Raw genomic sequence first — 25,365 nt, 5'->3', positions numbered from 1 at the left:
TCAGTCTGTTAGCAGATAAAGAGAAAAGCAGAAATAGAAAGATATGCTTATCTTTGTTAAACCAGTAATAGTGATGTCTACTTAAAGACCCATAGTTTACCTTGTCCAGGTTTACCATTAATCTACAGAGATCTTTTATGGAGCTTTGGCCTAAAATGGAACCGCTACACAAAAAAGTAATGCTGGACAGATTTTACTCAGCCATCTACTACTTAGAGGCAGTATATTATTTGTGAGTCAATCACAGTACCACTTATTTTCTCGCCTTATTGCAACACTGGTACCTACATTATCTGACATTGATACCAGTGCTATAGTGTCTAAAATTAAATATTACTACTGACTGCAAATAAACCTAATTAACCTTACCTGTATTGTTCAGATCACACCTACAACATGTGAACCCTTTCGTTAACCTCAGTGCCCTTACCCTGATCCCTCACTCTATGTTAACCATATCCATGATCCTTCAGCTTAATTAAACCTTACTGCAAACACCCACTTTAATTTACTCCTTACTGTGACCTCCCAAAACCTTACCTGCTATTTAATCCTAACTAAGATTAACACAATTTTCCACTGAATTAACCCACCAATGAAACCTTCCCAACCTAATTAACTCTATGACCCTACTAAAGTATTATTTTTATTATCAGTTATTTGTAGAGTGCCAACAGATTACACTGTGCTGTAGGTCTAATATGCATATTAGCATTTATGGGAGACAAATAGGTAGAGAACCCTGCCAAGAGTAGCACTGTTGTAAATCAGCTCTCATGAAGGTGATCTACAAAACAGCTGGGCTCAAAAGCTTACATGGTAAGGGGATGCAAAAAGGATAAGAGGAACTGAGGTAAGAAAATGTTAGTGTATATTGTATGCATCCCTGAAGACAGAGTAGAGTCTTGAAACTAGAGGAGAGTATTGTGGAGCAAGGCAAAGAGTTTTACACTATAGAGGCCTAATCTGGAGAAGTCCTGTAGACAGGAATGTGAAGAGACAACAAGAGAGGAGGAGAGAATGAGGTCATGAGCAGAGGGAAGGGGGGCAGGAGGGAGAGTATCTGGAAAGGAGGTCTGAGATATAGGGGAAGCAGTGTAATTGAGGGCCTTGAATGTCAAATTCAAGATTTTGTGTTTTATTCTGGAACTTAAAGGAAGCGAGTGAAGTGATTGGCAGAGAGGTGCAGCAGATAAGAAGTGACGTGTAAGGAAGATCAGCCTGGAAGAGACATTGATTATTGATTTTTAAAGGAAATAGACGGCAGCTAGGGAGACCAGAGATGATGGAGTTGCAATAGTCAAGACCGGAGATGGTGAAAGAGAAGATTAAAGTCTTAGTTGTGTCTTGTATGAGGAAGTGGCGAATTTTGGAGATGTTTTAATGTCGAATTGGCAGGAATTGGTCAAAAACTGGATATGGGGAATGAATGAAAGTGTGACCCCACAATATCGGGCATGCGGGGTTGGGGTAATAATGTTATTATTAACTGTTATAGAAAGTTGAGAGATAGCAATATTAGAAGGGGAGGGGGGGATAAGGAGCTCAGTTTTTTGATACATTTAGCTTAAAAGGACATTAGACCAATTTTTTTTTCTTTCAAGATTTAGACAGAGGATACAATTTCAAACAACTTTCCAATTTTACTTCTATTATCAATTTTGCTTCATTCTTTTGGTATCCTTTGTTGAAGGGTCAGCTGTGCTTTACTAGGAGTTAGCTTTGATTGAGACAATGCAAAGTAATCAAATATGTGCCACCACCAATCACCAGCTAGCAAGGAAGGTGATAGGTCTGTTGCAGAGAGGTAGATTTGGGACTTTATTAAGTAACCTAAGGATGAGATATAAATTAAGAAGAGAATGGTACCAAGGACAGAGTCCTGTGGAAAGCCAACAGAAAGTGGTAAATGGGAGGAGAACCATGAAAGGGCTGTTTCCCACTAAGGATTGTAGGGTTTAGAGCCAGGGAGGGTGGTCAATGGTATCAAAGCATGCAGACAGATCGAGAAGGATTATCAGAGAGAAGTGGCCTTTCAATTTTGCTGTGATTAGGTCATTAGTAACCTTAATAATTGCTGTCTTTGTGGAGTGTTGGGGCAAAATACAGATTGTAATTGATCAAGGAGGGAGATATGATTAATGATTATATACTAGAATTAACCAATATTTAGATCCCAGAAATATAAATGTCTTTTTATTTTCTTATAGGATCGTCTCACGTCAATTAACAAAGTGTCCACAGAGAGTTCTGATATAAATCTCTTTGTTTTTAAGGAAATTAATATTTACATGTAATATGGTAGATAAGTAGTTTCTTTCAGGGAGTGGATACAAATCCGTTAATTAATAGCCTTAGTAGTTGATGTTAAACAATCATAGCCTGTGGATGTGTATATTTCTTACTCGGTGGATGATGCAATTGTAAAATTCACCGATACACAGAAGGTGAACTTCCTCTGCTTGCAGCCATCAAATGGACCCCACTATTTGTTTCAGCGTTCCCTTCACCGTGCACCTGTAAAGCTGTGGTCGACGTCACAGGTCGCGTAAATTCCGGGTGGTCCAATAGCAATAGCGGGAAATCGGAGATAATTCAAACGGCAATTCAGTCCACTTTCGGCTATTTCCAGTAGTCTTTAGAGGATCGGTTTAGCTTGGATATACAGAGCGCTCTGTTTTTTACCTCCAATAAGAAAATAAAAAGACATTTATATTTCTGGGATCTAAATATTGGTTAATTCCAGTATATCTCTATAAACCATTTCCTCTGGCAAACTTGTATCAAATCACTTCTTGCCGTCACACTAACTTTGCTGAGTTATTCGTTAATTTCCACAGAATTGTTTCTATACATTATCATGAAAGCTTTTAGATGTTTTTAGCTAAGTATTAAACACTAGTATATTACATATTAGGATATCCTAGGTTTTTATTGTGTTTTATAGATAACCGTTTACAATATATTCTATATATATATATATTTTATGATTAATATATTCTATAGAAATATATTGTTTATTATACTATGCGTGTTTTTTTGTATTTTGTGTAGTTGATGGTATAGAATATATATTGTTTTTAAATTTAGTTTTATATTCCAATTAATATTGCCCTCTTTCCATTATATTGCTGCATGTTTTATTATTATATCAGGTCTACATAGAGGAGTAATTGGTATCACATATGTGTTATATACCTATATAGGTTACCTATTTAAAATATTTCATATAACGTTTCATATTTCATCCAAATATAATAAGAACAAATCCACACACACACACATATATATATATATATATATATATATATATATATATATATACATTGTTTTTATCCAGCGCTTCTCCTATATCCGTTTTTTACTATTTTTACATTGAGAGGTTTGGATATCACCTCCCTAACTAGGAGACAGCTAGACTGGCCTAAGAGTTGTAGACACAATTTTTGTATTTATTTATTATGTATTAGCCTTTCCAAAAGTTTTGAGGCAACCTCCCAACAAAATGTAAACTTCTACCTTAAAATTAGGCCTCTAAATAACTCTCCTTCAAAAATCAACCCTAAATTCCATGAAATGTAAAAGGAGCCTCCTAATAAATTAATCCCCACACTACCCCTAGCATAGACTCTCTTTCTGGTTAGCCTTTCTAGGTTCATAAGTTATATTAAGAGTACATTAAAAATAATGGAACGAAAACTAAGATTAAAATAATAATACATTTTCATTTGTGTCTTTCATTGTCCTCAGACAATAAAAGGTCCACATGCCACAATCTGACAGGTTTTCTTTACTCATCTTTTGCTGAAATCTGAGGCCCCCACTCTCACATAAATTTGATCTACGCAAGTTGAAGGCAAACTATGTTTTCCTGGCATCTAGTGGTACAAAACATGCAAAAAATCCCTCCATAAACATTCTAATTATAAAGTATATTTAACTGTATCTTTAAGTATCTTAAATCATAATTTCTTGAGTCTAAGATGCAGATGATAATAATATTAATGTATTGAAAGGACTCAAAAATCAAAATTGAAAAGCACAAAGGTGCATTTCGGTATTGAATTGAAGGTTTTGTTTTTTCAGTGCAATTGGAGTTGCATAAAGGGCTTTTTACAAAGATGATATACTGTGCACAAATATATAAAGCATATGTAGATATGCTCCTTGCACTTCACCCACATTCAAATGACACGGCCTGAAGGATATATTGCGCAATTGAGTGACTGAGGGGGCACAGTATTTGCACATAAAAGTACAGTGAATACATTCAGCCTTGATTATTATGCCTGTTTATGGCTAAAGAAACACAAACTTATATTATTAATACCTCTTTATCTGTTCTTCTACAGGGATGTGCAGGCTCTGTGGAGTCCTGTTCATGCCTTAGCTTGGCATCTGAGGGAGGACTTCAGGAACAACTCTGAAGCTTGGGCACATGACAAATGTATGATTTGGAAAGACACTGAAATAAACCAGCTTCACAACTTCTTACTCGAAACGGCAGATTGTCCATGTACATTAGCACAGGCCAGAGCGGACACCGGCAGATATCATGTATGTGTTTAATAGTATATGGTGATTATATATACACTCCTTATGGTTATTCTTTGGTTGCTAGTTATTTCTATAGACATGCGCAGTAATCTCCTTGTTTTCCCATCATCCTTGTTATTAGCTCACTAGGGGCTAGATTACGAGTGGAGAGCTATTTTTCACTTCAGCTCACATGCTAACTATGCTAAAAGTAATTTTTTTGTGTGAGCATAAATATATATTTAAAAACTTTCTTAAATATAAATATTGCATAAATGTGATTATTATTATAATCATCAGTTATTTGTATTTACCATGTTTTCAGCTACTTGACTGCAAAGGGCTCCAATTCACTTCTATATATTTCTATTTATGTATACATATGTATTTATGTGTTTATATGTGTATATTTGTCTGTAAATACATAAAAACACATATAAATACATATGTACACACATATACTTCTAAATTTATTTTTGTTGTGTTTTGTGACACTTTTTTTTCAAGCGTAACCGTTAACCAAAGTCACATCATCCCGATGCACGTTAAATTCAATTACACTCAAGTGATCGAGTTTACTTTTAACCTGTAATACGCACCCTACTTCCACCCCCCGGCAAACAGGCGCAATAAACCAGATCATGCTTGCGTGCAACAGTCAGCTTGCCACGCATAATATAGCCATAGATGTGTTCAGCCATGTCCCAGTAACACCTTTGCAGGGGGTAAACACATAGGGCTATCTTAACTTTTTCTGGTAAGTTATAAAGGGTTAAAGTGAGGGGATGTCGGGTGTTAGAAAACAAAATACCACCTAAAGTGCCTTTACATTGAGGTCAATGGGGGACTGTGTTTTCCCTATAAATATATGTATATATTCATATATATTTATGTGTTAATATGTGTATATACACATATAAACACATAAATATATATGTATTTATTAATATACATATATATTTATTCATTTCTGCCCAACGCTACGCGATTTGCCCCCTGCGCTGTGCTAGGGGGTTTGCCGTGTCTAGCAGCATGAAAATGAGGCTCCCATTGAAGCCTATGGAAACGTGCACTTGTAATACTAGCAGTCTAGCACACATTTACGTGTGCTGGTATTACTGAGTGGAGCGCATATATCGCGCTCACGTAATCTAGGCCATAGTTAAAAGCAAGTAATTACTAATAGTACAACAATAAAATGCTCTAGCACATTACAGCATTTTCTTTTTGCCCTTTTATGTTGATTAAGCCTTTGCTGATAACTGAAGTTCCAGTAGCAGTGCAGTTATTTTATTTTATTTGATTTATTTTTCAACCTCGCTGTCAGCTCACTTGAAAAGTTCCCAGGTATGCTTATAAGACATACAAAATACATATTAAAAAAATAAGCAAATAGCATTCACCTAGATTACGAGTTTTGCGTTTGGCATTTTCAGCGTTAAAACAGCACCGCAGCCATTACAAGTCTTGTCGGCATAGCTGTACCGCACACCTGTTAGCCTGTAACGCAACGTCAGTACCGCACTCATAAAAATGATGTTTTTTCATGGGATTCCCATAGCACCGGTATTATGAGATTTGCGTTCTGGCTAAAAAGTGAGCGTTACAGCCTAAAACGACAAGATCCGTAACGTCATCTAAAGTCAGCAGTTATGAGTTTTACGCTACAAAGCTGTAGCATAAAACTCATAACTAAAATGTTAAAAAGTACTCTAACTCCCATAAACTAGGCCCTCCTGCATCGCAAACACTATAATAAATTTATTAACCCCTAATCTGCCGCTCCCGACATCGCAGACACTAATTAAATATATTAACTCCTATTCCGCCGCTCCCCGACATCGTCGCCACTATAATAAATCTAATAACCCCTACACCGCCGCCCCCCCGCATCACCAACACTATTTAAATATTATTAACCCCTAAGCTGCCATCCACCCACACCGCCACTATGATAAACCTATTAACCCCTAAACTGCAAGCCCCCAACAATGAAATAAACTAAAATAAACTATTAACCCCTAAACGGAAAGCCCCCCAATAGGATTGAGCTCTCTAGAATGAGAGCTCAATCCTATTGGCTGATTGGAACAGCCAATAGGATTTTAGCAGCTCTAATTCCTATTGGCTAATTTAAATCTTTCAGCCAATAGGAATGCAAGGGACACCATCTTGAATTGCGTCACTTGCATTGAAGAATCAGTATACGGCGGTGACCGTATGAAGAGGATACTCCGCGCCGGATGTCTTCAGGATGGGCCGGCTCCGCGCCGACTCAATGAAGATCGAAGAGGCCGCCTGGATGAAGACCTCTTGCCGCACATATGAGGACTTCACTGGCTGGATGAAGATAGAAGAGGTCGCCTGGATGAAGACCTTTTGCCGCATGGATGATGACTTCGCCGGTTGGATGGATCCTTCAAGTGGGACTTCAACAACTGTAAGTGGATCGTCGGGGGTTAGTGTTAGGTTTTTTAAGGGTTTTTTGGGTGTTTTTTTTTTTAGATTAGGGTTTGGGCAATGTAAAAGAGCTAAATGCCCATACAAATGCCCTTTTCAGGGCAATGGTTAGCTTATGTTATTTTAGATAGTTTTTTTTATTTGGGGGGGTTGGTGGGTTTTACTGTTGGGGGGGTGTTTGTATTTTCCATATCGCCCGGACAAGCCGAGATTTTTTAAACTTGTAATGGCAGCGCTATAGGGGGTAAAATAACGCAACTTTTGTGGCGTTCTTTACTTTCCCTATAACGCTCAACACTCATAATCTAGGTGATTGTCATCTGTGAATTTAAAGCAGCCAGAAAAAACTCCACTTTTCTTTATCTTTTGCTGCGGCCATATGAAAATTAGATTATGCACTAATCTAAGCGCATGCACAGGATATGCAGCCTACATATACACTATGCACTTCAGTACCTCTAGTGAGAGTAGAAAAAAAATGAATTTGTAAAGGTAAATTGCAGGAAAAGCAGACACAATAAATAATGAATGTGCATTATGTTATTTTTTCACTTTGGTTACTTAAACATGTTGGGCCAGATTAAAATTGGATCACTAACATTTACCCGTGAGCGATAAAGGGTTTATTGTGACTGTTTGTGTGCGACAGATGTAGCGTATAACAAGTTGAAAGAAGAAGCAATTGCTTGAGCACAATTGAGTTTAACCCTTAGCACAACGTTAGAGCTTTGGTTAACTGTTTAACAAAACAAAAAAGTGTTCCAAAACTCATCAAAAATACATTACAAAGTACAGTTACAATCATAATGACATGGAGTGCACATTGTCTGGACTATATATATAGATAGATAGATAGATATAGGGGGATATCTATCAAGCTGTCAACTATGCTGCATTCGCCGGCACCAATACGCTCGCCTAACATCGCGGCTGTGTATCTCAATACGCTCCCTTTATTTATGAAAAAAGCTGGCAAAAAGACGTGCACCAAGTACGGGGCGATGAGCATCAGACTGTTGTTAACTAACAGTCATCGATCTTGCGTCTATGTGGCTTTTTCCCAACTTTATTCATACCCTGTCACTAAACGCTGCCACTGGACTAAAATGTTTAACCCCTATCCCGCCGCTCTCCAACATCGCCGCAACCTAAATAAAGTTATTAACCCCTATCCCACCGCTCCCCAACCCCGCCGCAACCTAAATAAAGTTATTAACCCCTATCCTGCCGCTCCTCGACCCCCCTAAATAAACGTACTAACCCCTAAACCTCTGGCCTCCCACATCACCACCACTAACTAAACCTATTAACCCCTAAACCACCAGCCTCCCACATCGCCGCTTGAAGGATCCATCCATCCGCAGAAGTCCTCATCCAGGCGGCAAGAAGTCTTCATCCGGGCGGCCTCTTCCATCTTCATCCAGCCGGAGAAGTCCTCATCCAGGCAGCAAAAAGTCTTCATCCAGATGGCATCTTCTATCTTCATCCATCCTGCACGGAGCGGGTTCATCCTGAAGACATCCGGCGTGGAGCATACTCTTCATACGGTCGCCATCGCAAACTGGAACTTTAATGCAAGTGACGCTATCCAAGATGGCGTTGCTTGCATTCCTATTTGCTGAAAGATTCCAATCAGCCAATAGAATGAGAGCTCAAATTTTATTGGCTGTTTGGAACAGCCAATAGAATGAGATCTGCTCAAATCCTATTGGCTGATTTTAACAGCCAATAGGATTTTAGCAGCTCTAATTCCTATCGGCTGATTGAAATCTTTCAGCCAATTGGATGGTGTCACTTGCATTGAAGTTCCAGTTTACGTCGGCCACCATTTGAAGAGGATGCTCCGCACCGGATGTCTTCAGGATTGACCCGCTCCGCGCCGGATGAATAAAGATAGAAGATGCCGTCTGGATGAAGACTTCTTGCTGCCTGGATGAGGACTTCTATGGCTGGATGAAGATGGAAGGAGCCGCCCGGATGAAAACTTCTTTGCCGCCTGGATGAGGACTTCTCCGGCTGGATGGATCCTTCAAGCGGGACTTCAAGAACTGTAAGTGGATCGTCGGGGGTTAGTGTTAGGTTTTTTTAAGGTTTTTTTGGGTGGGTTTTATTTTTAGATTACGGTCTGTTAATGTAAAAGGGCTAAATGCCCTTTTAAGGGCAATGCCCATACAAATGCCCTTTTCAGGGCAATGGGGAGCTTAGGTTATTTTAGATAGTTTTTTTGTTTGACGGGGTTGGTTGGATGGTGGATTTTACTGTTGGTGGGGTGTTTGTATTTTTTTTTACAGGTAAAAGAGCTGATATCTTTGGGGCAATGCCCCACAAAAGGCCCTTTTAAGGGACATTGGTAGTTTATTGTAGGCTAGGTTTTTTTTATTTTGATAGGGCTATTAGATTAGGTGTAATTCTTTTTTATTTTTGATCATTTGGTTTTTTATTCTTCGTAATTTAGTGGGGGGGGGGGGGGTTTGTAGCTTAGTGTTTGATTTTTTCTGTAATTTAGTACTTTTAATAATGTTTAATTGTATATTTAAATAATTTGAGTAGGATTAAGTTTTTTTAATATGTCATTTATTTAATTTAATTGGTAGTTTAATTTAATTGTAGGATAATGGTTATGGTAGGTTAATTAATAGCTTAAAATAGTTTATTTTAATTCTACAGGTAAGATTAAATTTATTTGAAGATAGGGATGTTGTAATTTTAATTTAAAGTTAGCGGCTTGTTAGGTTTAGGGGTTAATAGCTTAATTTAGTTTATGGCGATGTGGGGGGCTGAAGGTTTAGGGGTTAATAGGTTTAGTTAGTGGTAGTGATGTGGGAGGCCAGAGGTTTAGGGGTTAATACGTTTATTTAGTGGGGGCGGTGGCGGGGAGCGGAGGGATAGGGGTTAATAACTTTATTTAGGTTGCGGCGATGTCGGGGAGCGGCGGAATAGGGGTAAATACATTTTATTTAGGTGTCGCGATGTCGGGGGCGGCAGATTAGGGGTGTTTAGACTTGGGGTTTATGTTAGGGTGTTAGGTGTAAACGTTACTTGTTTTCTACCATAGAAATCAATGGGTTATATTTCTTTGTCTTGCAGCATCGAACATAAGCTTTCGCTGCTTTCAAACTCCCATTGATTTCTATGGCATCCGCAGCCTCCAGGATGGTGGATTGAAAACCAGGTACAATGCGTCTGAACAGCCGCGAGCGTACCTGTTATCACTACGTCAGATCAATCTCGCAACAATTATGATGCGGAATTCCGGTGTATTTTAGGTTGACAGCTTGATAGATAAGCCCCATATTCTGCTTGGTGGAAAACATTGAAATATGAAATATTTACAGTAAATACACAGAGATAACACTTTATTAAAGATAAATATCTAGATATATAGATATCAGTATAGATATATATTGTACCAAAATATCAGTTATATGTAGAAATATTTATTTATGAAGAAACAGAACATATTCTGCTAAGTGAACAACATTGAAATGTGAGATATTAATATTTTCATGTCGGGTTAGCGCACTTGAGAAAATGCTATCAGGTCTGCGCATGAGTAGTGTGTTAGGTTTTTTCCCCCTCTTTTTTTGCCCCATTGACTTGGGGGAATATGTTAACACGCACACGATATTCGAAGTTCGGGTGAGGGATAACTTTTTACATTCAACTTATCATACGCATTAAATACCACTCCTCTTATAATCTCGCCCGTTATAGGGGATCTAATTTGGGTTTTAAAGTCCCTCTGCCAGTACTTACTTTCCTTATATAATTAAACTATTTAATCCCATGCTTTACTGCCACATTATTAGGTTTCATTACTGCTATATAAAGTTATTCATGCATAATTCCTTTATTAAGCGCAGTTGTTTGCACCTCTTGTAACTTGTACAGTTAAGAGAATAAAGACTGTTTTTGTCCTTTCAGACAGATTATGGCTGTGACATTGAGAAGAACAGTGTGTGTACATACCATCCCGGGGCAGTGCACTGCGTGAGGAGCATACAGGCAAGGTGATCATTAACCTATGTTACATGGGGACAGGACGCAACTTCATATGTATTTTACCAATTGTCTTCAGTCTAAAAAAACTACACAAGTATAAAATATAAATCTGTAGGACAATTCCTGAAATTGAATGTATTCATGTTCTGTTGTCACTCATGTTGGGGTTTGTACAGAAAAGGCACACTTATTCTAATTATGATTAAATAAAAAAATCTTTAGGAGCTGCTATTAAGAAACCTATGGTCAAGAGGCCAAAGTACAGCCCTGCAATGATTTATTTATTTATTTTTAAACTGGGGCTCCACTACCTCACACATAATACTTCTTTATCTCTCCTTATTTGCACACAGACCCCCACCTCACATTCTCAAATGGGTTAAATATGTATTTTTCATGTGTTTATAAATGATTGATGATATGTGTTAAAGCATTTAGTTTGTCTTTGTATAACTATAAATGTCTGTTTTTATCAGCATTCAGAAGTAACTTGTTGCCCCTGAAAATGAATGTTAAGGCTGATTGGTTCATCATAAAGCTCTTATTACCCCATAGCTATGCAATGATAGGTGATAACTGCATAGATTCATTTCCAGAGATTTTGTGAATCTAGTGCATAGCAGTGGTAGCGAAAACATGTTGAGAACAAGACAAAATTATACAGATTATGTATTGATCCTTCCATTATTAGCTGAGAGTAGTTGCTCTTAGCCAGAGAATGTACTTGATAATTGTTTTTAAGATAAATTACTTTTATATAATATATCAGCTGGGTATCTAAAAACTCTCATGTGCAACTTGAATCTGATGTACTAATATATCTGAGACTGTTGATTATAGCGGGATTTAGAATTTAGTGGAAGGAGAGCTGGGGGCTGTCATTTCATTCTTGGACACAGGCAACACAGTGTCTCGAGCTGACCCTGGTAATATGTGTTTAATATAAAGTTTCATTATATTCTGAATCATTGCTGAATACTAATTGTGACTAAATGCTAACATTGACCCAAACAGTTATTACTTTATGGAACAAAATCCTATAAATACTGTAACATTTTTAAAAGGTTCAACAGGCAAGAAACTGTTCTTCATTCTGCCTTAGAATGATCTACTAGACACATTTTGAACAAATCTATAATTGGATTTATAGGTCTTCAAACATTTTTCAGTGTCTCAAAATGTGATAAAATATTATTAACATGAGTCTTATAAGACATAGCAATGTATGGGTATTAGCAATGAATGTATGTACATATCTTTCCCTTAGTCCTGTATATGCAGCAGGACAGCAGTGCTGCTACGACTCCAATGGGGTTCAGATCCTCACCAGAGATTCATTAGGAGGCAGTACACCAGACCGCGGCCATGACTGGGGATCTCCCCCATACAGGAAGCCACCTAGAATACCAAGTTTCTCTCACTGGCTGTATGATGTCATCAGCTTCTATTACTGCTGTCTGTGGTCAGATAACTGCCAGTACTACTTGCAGCTCAGACCATCCAGCGACTGCCGCACATACAAACCACCCAAAGTAGGTAAGGAAAGTTCTCAAAATAGCTGGAGTATTAACTGAGCTATTTGTACTGCTTTAGACACCTTTTGCACACGTTTTTTTCTACCTAATACATAATAATATTTAATGTAACTGACTAAAACATATTTTATAACTCCATACTTAGTAAAAACAAAATAGTAAGATAATAAATATGACCTGTCGTATCATAACGTAATCACTTAATAGTAATGGTTTAGTCATAATATTCATCAATTCAAAATACATCAAATTAAAACCACCCAACGGTTTTTGTTTTGTTGTTGTTGTTTAGTTTTGTTTATAAATTCTTTTACTATATTTGTCCCTTGCCTTTCTATTGAGGGTTCATATGCAGGAATTAGCCACCCTTTCTCTTTTTTTATCTATTATCTTGCATAAACTGTTTGACCATTACAATCCAACATTTTAAACATTTGGGGCTAGATTTCAAGTGGAGCGCTAAATGATCACACTCCCGCAAATGGGCAAATTTGCCCGTTTGCCGGACCACGATAAATAACCAGCCATTACACGAGCTCGCAGTAGCAATTAGCGCTCCAAAAATTAACCAGAGATCAGATCTTTGATTCATTTTCTAAAAGTGCCCCAAATGCCCTCCAAATAGAGGGCATTATAATTTTTTTTTTTAAATAAAAAACAACTGCACTAGGCAGTTTTGGGGCCTTAAAGTTGGTGGGAGTAAGGTGTTTGAAAAAAAAAATTGCACTGAAAAGTGCCTTTACATTGCGGTCTATGCTTTTATACATATATATTTATGTATAATATACACATATTAACACATAAATATATATGTATATAGTCATATACATATATATTTAAAACTGCGGCCCATCTCTGCGCTACTTACCCCTTTTGCTGCGCAAGGTTCTGATGCCGTCTGTTACTAGCAATTGGAACACGAGCTCGCATTCGCATTGTGATTTACTTGTAATACCAGCGCACATTATCGTGCGCTGGTATTACAAAGTGGAGTGCTAATTTCGCTTGCACACAAGTCATATTTAGTGATCCACTTGTAATCTAGCCCATAAGCTTTAGGAACGTTATTTATACCAAGAGCCAAATGCTGTCCTTCACTTCTCAAGAGACCACAGAAGTCTCAGTAAATGACTTTATTTTGTCATTTTGTCACTTTTCAGCTTCTGCCTTTGGGGATCCTCATATTATAACATTTGATGGTTCCAATATCACTTTTAATGGGAAAGGAGAGTACATACTGGTCAATTCCTTCAATCCACTGCTAATGATTCAGGGTCGAACAAAGGCTTTTGAAGGTATTCCTTTGACACGTGAGATGATAATATTTGCATCATGCAAGAACAATTTTAATTTATTACTATTACTATTATTTATTATCATTTACTTGTATAGCGCCACAGATTTTTGTATCTCTAATGCATTGGGGTGGACATAGGTGACAGCATAAACTTGTGGTGGTGATCCAAAAGTTTAACTCTGTTGTTAAGCAAGGGGTTAAACGAACGAGTCAAGATCCCATTTACCATTAACATGCATTGGGGGGTCTGGGATCTAGAAAGTTATTTAGGAAAGTTGGGGTCCAGAGTTTTAGGGGTTCTTATCATGAGGGAGATTGCAATTATTGTTAAAGGAACATTGTCAAACATTTTATATCATCAGTACCGAAGAGCAGCAATTAAGCATGCAAAAATTAAGCTAATTAAATGTAAATTGATGCAGTAATATCAGCTGTGTACTTTATACTGTGAAACCCATTTTTCCCCTTTTGTTATTCAGGTAGAACATACAATTTTAAACAATTTTTCAATTTACTTCTATTATAAAATTTGCTTTGTTCTCTTTGTATCCTTTGTTAAAGGAGGAGCAATGCACGTCTGGGAGCTATTTGAATTAGGCCTAGTTTTCCTTGAGGTGGTAAAGTTTGAAACTAGCTGTAAACCCATTTATTTCCATTGAGGTGCTAAAAACATTTATCTCCATTAAAGTCTATGGAGATTTTTCATGTTACCACCTATTTCCAGACTTTACCACCTCAATGGAAACTAGTCCTAAATTTGGTGAGCCAATAACAAGAGATATATGCAGTCACCAATCCGCAGCTAGCTCCCAGTAGTGCACTGCTGTGCCTGAGCATACCTCGGTATGCTTTCCAACAAGGAATACAATGAGAATGAAGCAAATTTGGTCATAGAAGTAAACTGGAAAGTTGTTCAACATTGTATGGTCTGTCTGAATCATGAAAGAAAATCTTTGAGTTTGATGTCCTTTAAAGAGACATTAAACACCTCAAGATATTAATATAAATTGTTTAAGTACATGTAGTAAAACAACTTTGCAATATACTTTCATTATTTGTTTTATTCTCTTTTCCTGTAATTTAATTCTGAATAATGTGGATTTTCCAATTCATGTTAAACATGGAAGTGGAGACACTGCTGTAATCTGCACAGTCATTGGTTGCACACTCTAGTATAACCCTTCCTAATTGGCCTCAGTGCAACCTAAGTTACAATATGGCGGAGCCCACTGCTTTATGAACATTAACTTAACCCTTATTTTTTCAATATTTAAAAAAACTAATATCAGTTTTAAAAATACATGTGCAAATTATTCTCAGGCTAATCTTTGCTCTGAATACATCATTCAAGCAATGATTTATTTAGTGTTTTATGTCCCTTTAACTCTAACTGGCTGATAGACACCAATGCTTATTGGCAGATCAGTACTTCAGCTTATGCTCAGTGACTTCTAGTACAACTCACATATTGACTCTTTAGTTACTAAAAAGAGGAATAATTAACAAATAGTTATTGAAGGTTTAGACCAGGGGTCAGCAACCTTGGCTGTAAAAAGGGAGGTAGAACTACACTTCATAACCATGCATTTCTTGTTTTCTGTAGCTAAAGATGTGACCTCCATAATACTGACTGTGCTTGTTTCCAATTTGTCACATGCAGTAGTTACATCATTTCTTCAGAGTAACACTCTAATTCTATGCTGAACGGCAATGTCCAGCTCCATATGGTACATGACGCATTGTAAGGTTGTATGAAGGTGTTTCTGTAGTTTTCACCTTTATGCTCAAAACATTAACAAACATAAAATAATTCACAATAAAATATATGAGATTAAAATAAAAATAATCATTCTCCAATATAAAGTGACCTATGAATTTCCATGTGTCCAGGAATTTTCCTAAACCTATAAGAATGCATTTTTTTGAGAATAGAATGGAGTAATTTATTATTTTTTATGTTCCCTTTACATTTAGGAATAGCTTATTTGTGTTATTCTACCAGATTGATTGATATTACAGTGTTAGAATGTGAGCTGTATCTCACTCGATCTGCTTGGGTTAGGGTTGCCACCTCGGCCATGTATTCCTGGACACTTATGAGTTATGCATGCTGCTGGGTAAGCAGGGCAGGAAATGTATTGTGCCTCTGGAGATCACAAGGATAGTCCTGCACACCCTACAGTATGTGTAACTCAAACGTGTCCAAGAAAACATGGCCGAGGTGGCAACCCTAGTTTGGGTCCTATTAAGTAAATTTATTTTTGCCTATATTGTTTGCAAAATCATTTATACATTTGTTGTTCTTGCTTATCTAAAACAGAACCTGTACTTGATGATTAAATTGTTTCTTTTCATTAAAACATATCTGCTTCACCAGATAAACGTGTTAGCAGCTTTTCTTCTGTGGCTATACAAGAGAGGGGATCTGATGTGATAGAGGTGCGTCTGAAAAGTGGATTGTCACAGGGGCTGGAAACCCTACTGAATACGGAACTACTTAGTTTTGAGGAACAGAGTTGGATTGACCTGAAAGGTTAGTATTATATTCTTTATTTTTTTTTTCATCTTAAAGAGACAGTAAAATCAAAATTAAGTGTTCATAATTCTGATGGAGATTCAAATCACTTTCCAATTTACTTCTTTTAACACCCTTGTTTTCTTCTCTTGGTATCTTTTTTTGAAAAGTAAACCTAGGTAGGCTGATGGGAGCTTAGGAGCGTACACTTGTACTTTGTGGCAAAGTTGTTTGCATCTATGCATACCATTGTTATAAACATTGTTACAAACACTTCTGCCCCATACCTAAAGACACGTGCATACTCCTAAATTCACCTAGAATTACACATTAACAAAAGAAACCAACAGAACTGCAACAATAAAAACAGAATAAACTGAAGGTTGCTTAAAATGTTACATTAAATCCATTCTATTTAAGTTTAATTTTTACTTTATTCTCCCTTTAAAAGTATTTGGCACATTTTAGTAGATTACAGTCTTATAGCTAATCCTAACCCATAACTAATTTTTTAACTCATAACTAATTTTTCTGATTGATAGCAGGAAACACCCACAGTTTTGTCTAAACTGTTACTACATACACGCTTTTTGGATTTTTCATATCCAAAGATAGATAGGCTCCCACTCTCAGCTTTATTAAACAGTGCTTCTAGCTATGCAGCTATCATGTTCATTTTTGCTTTAGAGTGAATTAAACTACACACAGAGAGGCAAATCTATCAAGCTCCGTACTGAGCTTGAAGTCCCGTGTTTCTGGCGAGCTTTCAGGCTCGCCAGAAACACCATTTATGAAGCAGCGGTCTAAAGACTGCAGCTCCATAACCTGTCCGTCTGCTCTGAGCAGGCGGACAGAGATCGCCACAATTCAACCCGATCGAGTACGATCGGGTTGATTGACACCCCCCTTCTGGCGGCCTATTGGCCACGAATCTGCAGGGGGCGGCGTTGCACCAGCAGCTGACAAGAGCTGCTGGTGCAATGCTGAATACGGAGAGCGTATGTCTGATCATGTCCGACAGACCTTTGATAAATATCCCTCTAAAGCTCCCTCTATCTAAATAATGACATTTTTATTTTGACTTCAATGTACCTTTAATAACGTATTCCAATCCCACCAAAAGTAAAGTAACTTATTGAGTTATAGCTCAAAATCTTTATCCTATTGCCAAAAACTGTAACAGATCCAGAAGAGTATTTGTTAACCTCGGTTCTTTATGCAATACTAAATTAGTTGATACTGAATATCGGAGTGAGTTCACTACCTCAATTTCACATGTGTTGTTCAGTTTTCGAACAAACAAAAAACAATAACAAAGGGGAGGGGGGGGGGGGGATATAACCGTTTCATGCATTTACAAATACACCAATCCATATATACATCACAGCATAAAGAAAAAATATACTCAATATAATGAATATGTGTTGTTGTTTTGTGTATTTTTAAACAGTTTTATAGCATTTAAATTAAAATAATCCTTTAACATTATTATCAGTTATTTGTATAGCGCCACCAAATTCCATAGAGCTGGAAATAGGTGGCATGACCAGCAGAGGAAATACTTACTGCTAGATTACGAGTTGTGCGTTAGGGTTAAAAAGCAGTGTTAAGAGGTCCTAACGCTGCTTTTTAACGCCTGCTGGTTTACGAGTCCTGCAGGTACAGGTGTACCGCTCACTTTTTTGGTCAGACTCGAAAATACCGCAAATCCGTTTACGTCAATTGCGTATCCTATATTTTCAGTGGGACTTGCACAGCGCCGGTATTACGAGTCTGACCAAAAATGAGCGGTACAGCCTCTCCTGTCAAGACTGATACCGCATTTAAAAGTCAGTAGTTAAGAGTGTTATGGGCTAATGCCGTAGCATAAAACTCTTAACTAAAGTGCTAAAAAGTACACTAACACCCATAAACTACCTATTAACCCCTACACCGAGCCCCCTACCCCCCCACATCGCAAACGCTAAATAAAAATGTTCAACCCCTAATCTGCCGAACCGGACATCGCCGCCACTATAAAAAATATATTAACCCCTAAACCGCCGCCCTCCCGCATCGCAAACACTAGTTTAATTTTATTAACCCCTAATCTGCCGTTCCTAACATCACTGACACCTACCTACATTTATTAACCCCTAATCTGCCGCCCCCAACGTCGCCGCAACTATATTAAAGTTATTAACCCCTAAATCTAAGTCTAACCCTACCCCCCCCCAACTTAAATATAATTTAAATAAATCTACAATTACACCTAACACTACACTATAATTAAATTAATTACCTTAACTAAATACAATTAAATACAATTTAAAAAAATTATCTAAAGTACGAAGAAAAACAAACAAACACTAATTTACAGAAAATAATAAAATAATTACAAGATTTTTAAACTAATTACACCTAATCTAATTCCCCTAATAAAATAAAAAAGCCCCCCAAAATAATAAAAAGCCCTACCCTATACTAAATTACAAATAGTCCTTAAAAGGGCCTTTTGCGGGGCATTGCCCCAAAGTAATCAGCTCTTTTACCTGTCAGCCAATCGGAATTAAGGTAGAAAAAATCCTATTGGCTGATGGATCAGCCAATAGAATGCGAGCTCAATTTTATTGGCTGATTGCATCAGCCAATAGGATTTTTTCTACCTTAATTCTGATTGGCTGATAGAATTTTATCAGCCAATCGGAATTCAAGGGACACCATCTTGGATGACGTCACTTAAAGGTTACTTCATTCTTCAGTTGGACTTCGTTTGAAGAGGATGCTCCTCGTCGGATGTCTTGGAGATGGAGCCGCTCCGCGCCGGATGGATGAAGATAGAAGATGCCGTCTGGATGAAGACTTCTTCCCGTCTGGAGGACCACTTCTGCCGGCTTCGTTGAGGACTTCGGCCCGGTTGGGTGAAGACTTCTCAAGGTAGGGTGATCTTCAAGGGGTTAGTGTTAGGTTTTATTAAGGGGGGATTGGGTGGGTTTTAGAGTAGGGTTAGGTGTGTGCGTGGTGGGTTTTAATGTTGTTTTTATTATTTTGGGGGCTTTTTATTTTATTAGAGGGATTAGATTAGGTGTAATTAGTTTTAAAAACTTGTAATTATTTTATTATTTTCTTTAATTTAGTGTGTTTTTTTTTTCTTACTTTAGATAATTTTTTTAAATTGTATTTAACTGTATTTAGTTTAGGTAATTAATTTAATTATAGTGTAGTGTTAGGTGTAATTGTAACTTAGGTTAGGATTTATTTTACAGGTAAATTTGACTTTATTTTAACTAGGTAGCTAATCAATAGTTAATAACTATTTAATAACTATTCTACCTAGTTAAAATAAATACAAACTTGCCTGTAAAATAAAAATAAATCCTAAACTAGATACAATGTAACTATTAGTTATATTGTAGCTAGTTTAGGGTTTATTTTATAGGTAAGTATTTAGTTTTAAATAGGAATAATTTAGTTAATTGTAGTTATTTTATTTAGATTTATTTTTATTATATTTAAGTTAGGGGGGTGTTAGGGTTAGGGTTAGACTTAGGTTTAGGGGTTAATAACTTATAACTAATATAGTGGTGGCGGCGTTGAGGGTGGCAGATTAGGGGTTAATAAGTGTAGGTAGGTGGCAGCGACATTGGGGGCGGCAGATTAGGGGTTAATAAATATAATGTAGGGTTCGGCGGTGTCTGGAGCAGCGGATTAGGGGTTAATAAGTGTAAGATTAGGGGTGTTTAGACTCGGGGTTCATGTTAGGGTGTTTCCCCATAGGAATCAATGGGGCTGCGTTAAGAGCTGTACGCTGCTTTTTTGCAGGTGTTAGGTTTTTTTTCAGCCGGCTCTGCCCCATTGATTCCTATGGGGAAATCGTGCATGAGCACGTTTTGCCAGCTCACTGCTACCGTAAGCAGCGCTGGTATTGAGGTGAGATGTGGAGCAAAATGTTGCTCTCCGCTCACTTTTCTGCGGCTAACGCCGGGTTTGTAAAAACCCATAATACCAGCGCTGTATGTAAGTGAGCGGTGAGGGAAAACTGCTCGTTAGCACTGCACCCCTGTTAACGCAAAACTCGTAATCTAGGTGTTAGAAAGGTAAGCAGAGACCAGGCTTTAATGAAGAAAATAAGTTAGAAATGCAAGCAGATAAGGGGCTAAAGTACTTGGGATACAGATTTAATTTAGATTTTAAAAAAAGTTGTTCTTATTAAGGGTGCTCTCAATCATTCCAAATTTAAATTTGCTGTACCAAAGTGAGTGGAGTTTATCAATAATTATATATATATACATGAGGAATGATGTCTCTAGCGTCAGTACTTTTAAAAGTGGTGGAGATTCTAAAAATCTTCTTGTTCAAAGTTGCATTGAGCAGGCATTCAGCAGGAATGGATAAAGAGGATCATTTCACTTTAACTGTCCATGCTAAGTTAAATACAAATATATGATTACAATTATTTTTATAATTTAAATTTAATTTTTATTAAATTTCCACACACATCCTATGGCATTGCAAAGCTCACAGCCCTGGGTGCTCACTAGTACTCACAGACAGTGGCACAAATTTCAGGGGCTCAGACAGTTAACCCCAGAAAAACCTGGGCACAAAGCCCATAAGGAAAATTACAAAATAAATTATTAACACAACACATTGAAAGTCTGGTACTTAAGCACACAGCTAGATTAAACACAATATTTAGTTACAGCATTTGACCACGTCAAGGTTTCTTCCTCCCAGGGTCCCTAACCTACAGCCACAGAATGCATGCCTTCAAGCAAAAACACTGAGATACAAACAAGGGTGGCACAGGCCCTTTGTAATTTCCCTAGACCATTGGTTTTCAAACTGTTCTTCAGACCTCCCTAACAGGCCACATTTTGAGGATATCTGAACTAGAGCACAGGTGAAATAATCAGCTGATTAGTAACCATGGTTATTTTTCCTGCTCTCATCCAAGGTTATCTAGAAAACCTGAACTGTTGGGGAGGCCTGAGGACAGGTTTGAAAACCAGTGCCCTAAACACATATAAAATACAGAAATGGATTTCACTCTTAAACTGGACTGGGTACACTTTCCATGATCCTGTAAAGCTCACAGCCCTGGGTGCTCACCAGCACTCACAGACATCTGCACAGCTTTCAGGGGCTCAGACAGTTAACCCCAAACAAGTCTGGGTGCAAATCCCATAGGGAAAATTACAATACAAAATATAATTGAAAACAACACATAGAAAGTCTGGCACTCTCAAACAAGCATGCTGATAGATTAAAAGCAAAATGGAAGAGTTAGTTATAGTTTTTGGCCATATAGATAGGCCCAGTACCACTTCAAGGTCTCTTCCTCTCTGTAATTTTTATTATGGGAAAATTTAAGGAAGGTCAACATTTCCCCAAAACATCACATTAATAAAAGTCACTGTTTTTGAAAGACCGGTAAGCGTTTTATTTGCTGTTGCTGTATTTACCCTTGCTGGCACCCTGGTAGTTGAAGTGTGAGTGTGCTTCTCTGGGACATTATATGGCCTAGATTTGGAGTTTGGCGGTAAAAGGGCTGTTAACGCTCCGCAGGCTTTTTTCTGGCCGCACCATAAAATTAACTCTGGTATCGAGAGTTCAAACAAATGCTGCATTAGGCTCCAAAAAAGGAGCGTAGAGCATTTTTACCGCAAATGCAACTCTCGATACCAGCGGTGCTTACGGACGCGGCCAGCCTCAAAAACGTGCTCGTGCACGATTCCCCCATAGGAAACAATGGGACTGTTTGAGCTGAAAAAAAACCTAACACCTGCAAAAAAGCAGCGTTCAGCTCCTAACGCAGCCCCATTGTTTCCTATGGGGAAACACTTCCTACGTCTGCACCTAACACTCTAACATGTACCCCGAGTCTAAACACCCCTAACCTTACACTTATTAACCCCTAATCTGCCGCCCCCGCTATCGCTGACACCTGCATATTTTTTTTAACCCCTAATCTGCCGCTCCGTAAACCGCCGCAACCTACGTTATCCCTATGTACCCCTAATCTGCTGCCCTAACATCGCCGACCCCTATATTATATTTATTAACCCCTAATCTGCCCCCCTCAACGTCGCCGACACCTGCCTACACTTATTAACCCCTAATCTGCCGAGCGGACCTGAGCGCTACTATAATAAAGTTATTAACCCCTAATCCGCCTCACTAACCCTATCATAAATAGTATTAACCCCTAATCTGCCCTCCCTAACATCGCCGACACCTACCTTCAATTATTAACCCCTAATCTTCCGAGCGGAGCTCACCGCTATTCTAATAAATGTATTAACCCCTAACGCTAAGTCTAACCCTAACACTAACACCCCCATAACTTAAATATAATTTACATCTAACGAAATTAATTAACTCTTATAAAATAAATGATTCCTATTTAAAGCTAAATATTTACCTGTAAAATAAATCCTAATATAGCTACAATATAAATTATAATTATATTATAGCTATTTTAGGATTAATATTTATTTTACAGGCAACTTTGTAATTATTTTAACTAGGTACAATAGCTATTAAATAGTTAAGAACTATTTAATAGCTACCTAGTTAAAATAATAACAAATTTACCTGTAAAATAAATCCTAACCTAAGATATAATTAAACCTAACACTACCCTATCAATAAAATAATTAAATAAACTACCTACAATTACCTACAATTAACCTAACACTACACTATCAATAAATTAATTAAACACAATTGCTACAAATAAATACAATTAAATAAACTAGCTAAAGTACAAAAAATAAAAAAGAACTAAGTTACAAAAAATAAAAAAATATTTACAAACATAAGAAAAATATTACAACAATTTTAAACTAATTACACCTACTCTAAGCCCCCTAATAAAATAACAAAGCCCCCCAAAATAAAAAAATTCCCTACCCTATTCTAAATTAAAAAAGTTACAAGCTCTTTTACCTTACCAGCCCTGAACAGGGCCCTTTGCGGGGCATGCCCCAAGAATTTCAGCTCTTTTGCCTGTAAAAAAAACACATACAATACCCCCCCCCCCAACATTACAACCCACCACCCACATACCCCTAATCTAACCCAAACCCCCCTTAAATAAACCTAACACTAAGCCCCTGAAGATCTTCCTACCTTGTCTTCACCATACCAGGTTCACCGATCCGTCCTGGCTCCAACATCTTCATCCAACCCAAGCGGGGGTTGGCGATCCATCATCCGGTGCTGAAGAGGTCCAGAAGAGGCTCCAAAGTCTTCCTCCTATCCGGCAAGAAGAGGACATCCGGACCGGCAAACATCTTCTCCAAGCGGCATCTTCGATCTTCTTCCATCCGGTGCGGAGCGGGTCCATCTTGAAGCAGGCGACGCGGATCCATCCTCTTCTTCCGTTGTCTCCCGACGAATGACGGTTCCTTTAAGGGACGTCATCCAAGATGGCGTCCCTCGAATTCCGATTGGCTGATAGGATTCTATCAGCCAATCGGAATTAAGGTAGGAATTTTCTGATTGGCTGATGGAATCAGCCAATCAGAATCAAGTTCAATCCGATTGGCTGATCCAATCAGCCAATCAGATTGAGCTCGCATTCTATTGGCTGTTCCGATCAGCCAATAGAATGCGAGCTCAATCTGATTGGCTGATTGGATCAGCCAATCGGATTGAACTTGATTCTGATTGGCTGATTCCATCAGCCAATCAGAAAATTCCTACCTTAATTCCCATTGGCTGATAGAATCCTATCAGCCAATCGGAATTCGAGGGACGCCATCTTGGATGACGTCCCTTAAAGGAACCGTCATTCGTCGGGAGACAACGGAAGAAGAGGATGGATCCGCGTCGCCTGCTTCAAGATGGACCCGCTCCGCACCGGATGGAAGAAGATCGAAGATGCCGCTTGGAGAAGATGTTTGCCGGTCCGGATGTCCTCTTCTTGCCGGATAGGAGGAAGACTTTGGAGCCTCTTCTGGACCTCTTCAGCACCGGATGATGGATCGCCAACCCCCGCTTGGGTTGGATGAAGATGTTGGAGCCAGGACGGATCGGTGAACCTGGTATGGTGAAGACAAGGTAGGCAGATCTTCAGGGGCTTAGTGTTAGGTTTATTTAAGGGGGGTTTGGGTTAGATTAGGGGTATGTGGGTGGTGGGTTGTAATGTTGGGGGGGGGGTATTGTATGTGTTTTTTTTACAGGCAAAAGAGCTGAAATTCTTGGGGCATGCCCCGCAAAGGGCCCTGTTCAGGGCTGGTAAGGTAAAAGAGCTTGTAACTTTTTTAATTTAGAATAGGGTAGGGAATTTTTTATTTTGGGGGGCTTTGTTATTTTATTAGGGGGCTTAGAGTAGGTGTAATTAGTTTAAAATTGTTGTAATATTTTTCTTATGTTTGTAAATATTTTTTTATTTTTGTAACTTAGTTCTTTTTTATTTTTTGTACTTTAGCTAGTTTATTTAATTGTATTTTTTTTAGCAATTGTGTTTAATTAATTTATTGATAGTGTAGTGTTAGGTTAATTGTAGGTAATTGTAGGTAGTTTATTTAATTATTTTATTGATAGGGTAGTGTTAGGTTTAATTATATCTTAGGTTAGGATTTATTTTACAGGTAAATTTGTTATTATTTTAACTAGGTAGCTATTAAATAGTTCTTAACTATTTAATATCTATTGTACCTAGTTAAAATAAATACCAAGTTGCCTGTAAAATAAATATTAATCCTAAAATAGCTATAATATAATTATAATTTATATTGTAGCTATATTAGGATTTATTTTACAGGTAAGTATTTAGCTTTAAATAGGAATCATTTATTTAATAAGAGTTAATTAATTTCGTTAGATGTAAATTATATTTAAGTTAGGGGGGTGTTAGTGTTAGGGTTAGACTTAGCTTTAGGGGTTAATACATTTATTAGAATAGCGGTGAGCTCCGGTCGTCAGATTAGGGGTTAATAATTGAAGGTAGGTGTCGGCGATGTTAGGGAGGGCAGATTAGGGGTTAATACTATTTATGATAGGGTTAGTGAGGCGGGTTAGGGGTTAATAAC

The 25,365-nt window shown here is 37.7% G+C and overlaps 1 protein-coding gene across 1 annotated transcript in view; it reads left to right on the top strand.

Moving 5' to 3' along the window:
• SUSD2 (sushi domain containing 2) overlaps nucleotides 1–25,365 on the top strand; it is a 307,943-nt gene that overhangs the window by 12,229 nt on the left and 270,349 nt on the right. Inside the window, exons 6-10 of the mRNA XM_053699745.1 lie at nucleotides 4,353–4,557; nucleotides 10,921–11,006; nucleotides 12,266–12,534; nucleotides 13,694–13,828; nucleotides 16,208–16,363. Of these exons, the coding sequence (XP_053555720.1) occupies nucleotides 4,353–4,557; nucleotides 10,921–11,006; nucleotides 12,266–12,534; nucleotides 13,694–13,828; nucleotides 16,208–16,363 (851 nt within the window). The remainder of the gene's footprint in view (nucleotides 1–4,352; nucleotides 4,558–10,920; nucleotides 11,007–12,265; nucleotides 12,535–13,693; nucleotides 13,829–16,207; nucleotides 16,364–25,365) is intronic.

Source organism: Bombina bombina, chromosome 2 (genome assembly GCF_027579735.1).
Source record: "Bombina bombina isolate aBomBom1 chromosome 2, aBomBom1.pri, whole genome shotgun sequence".
Lineage (NCBI taxonomy): Eukaryota > Metazoa > Chordata > Amphibia > Anura > Bombinatoridae > Bombina > Bombina bombina.
Note: the sequence above shows the minus strand (reverse complement) of the source record. Positions and strands in the feature narration are given on the sequence as shown.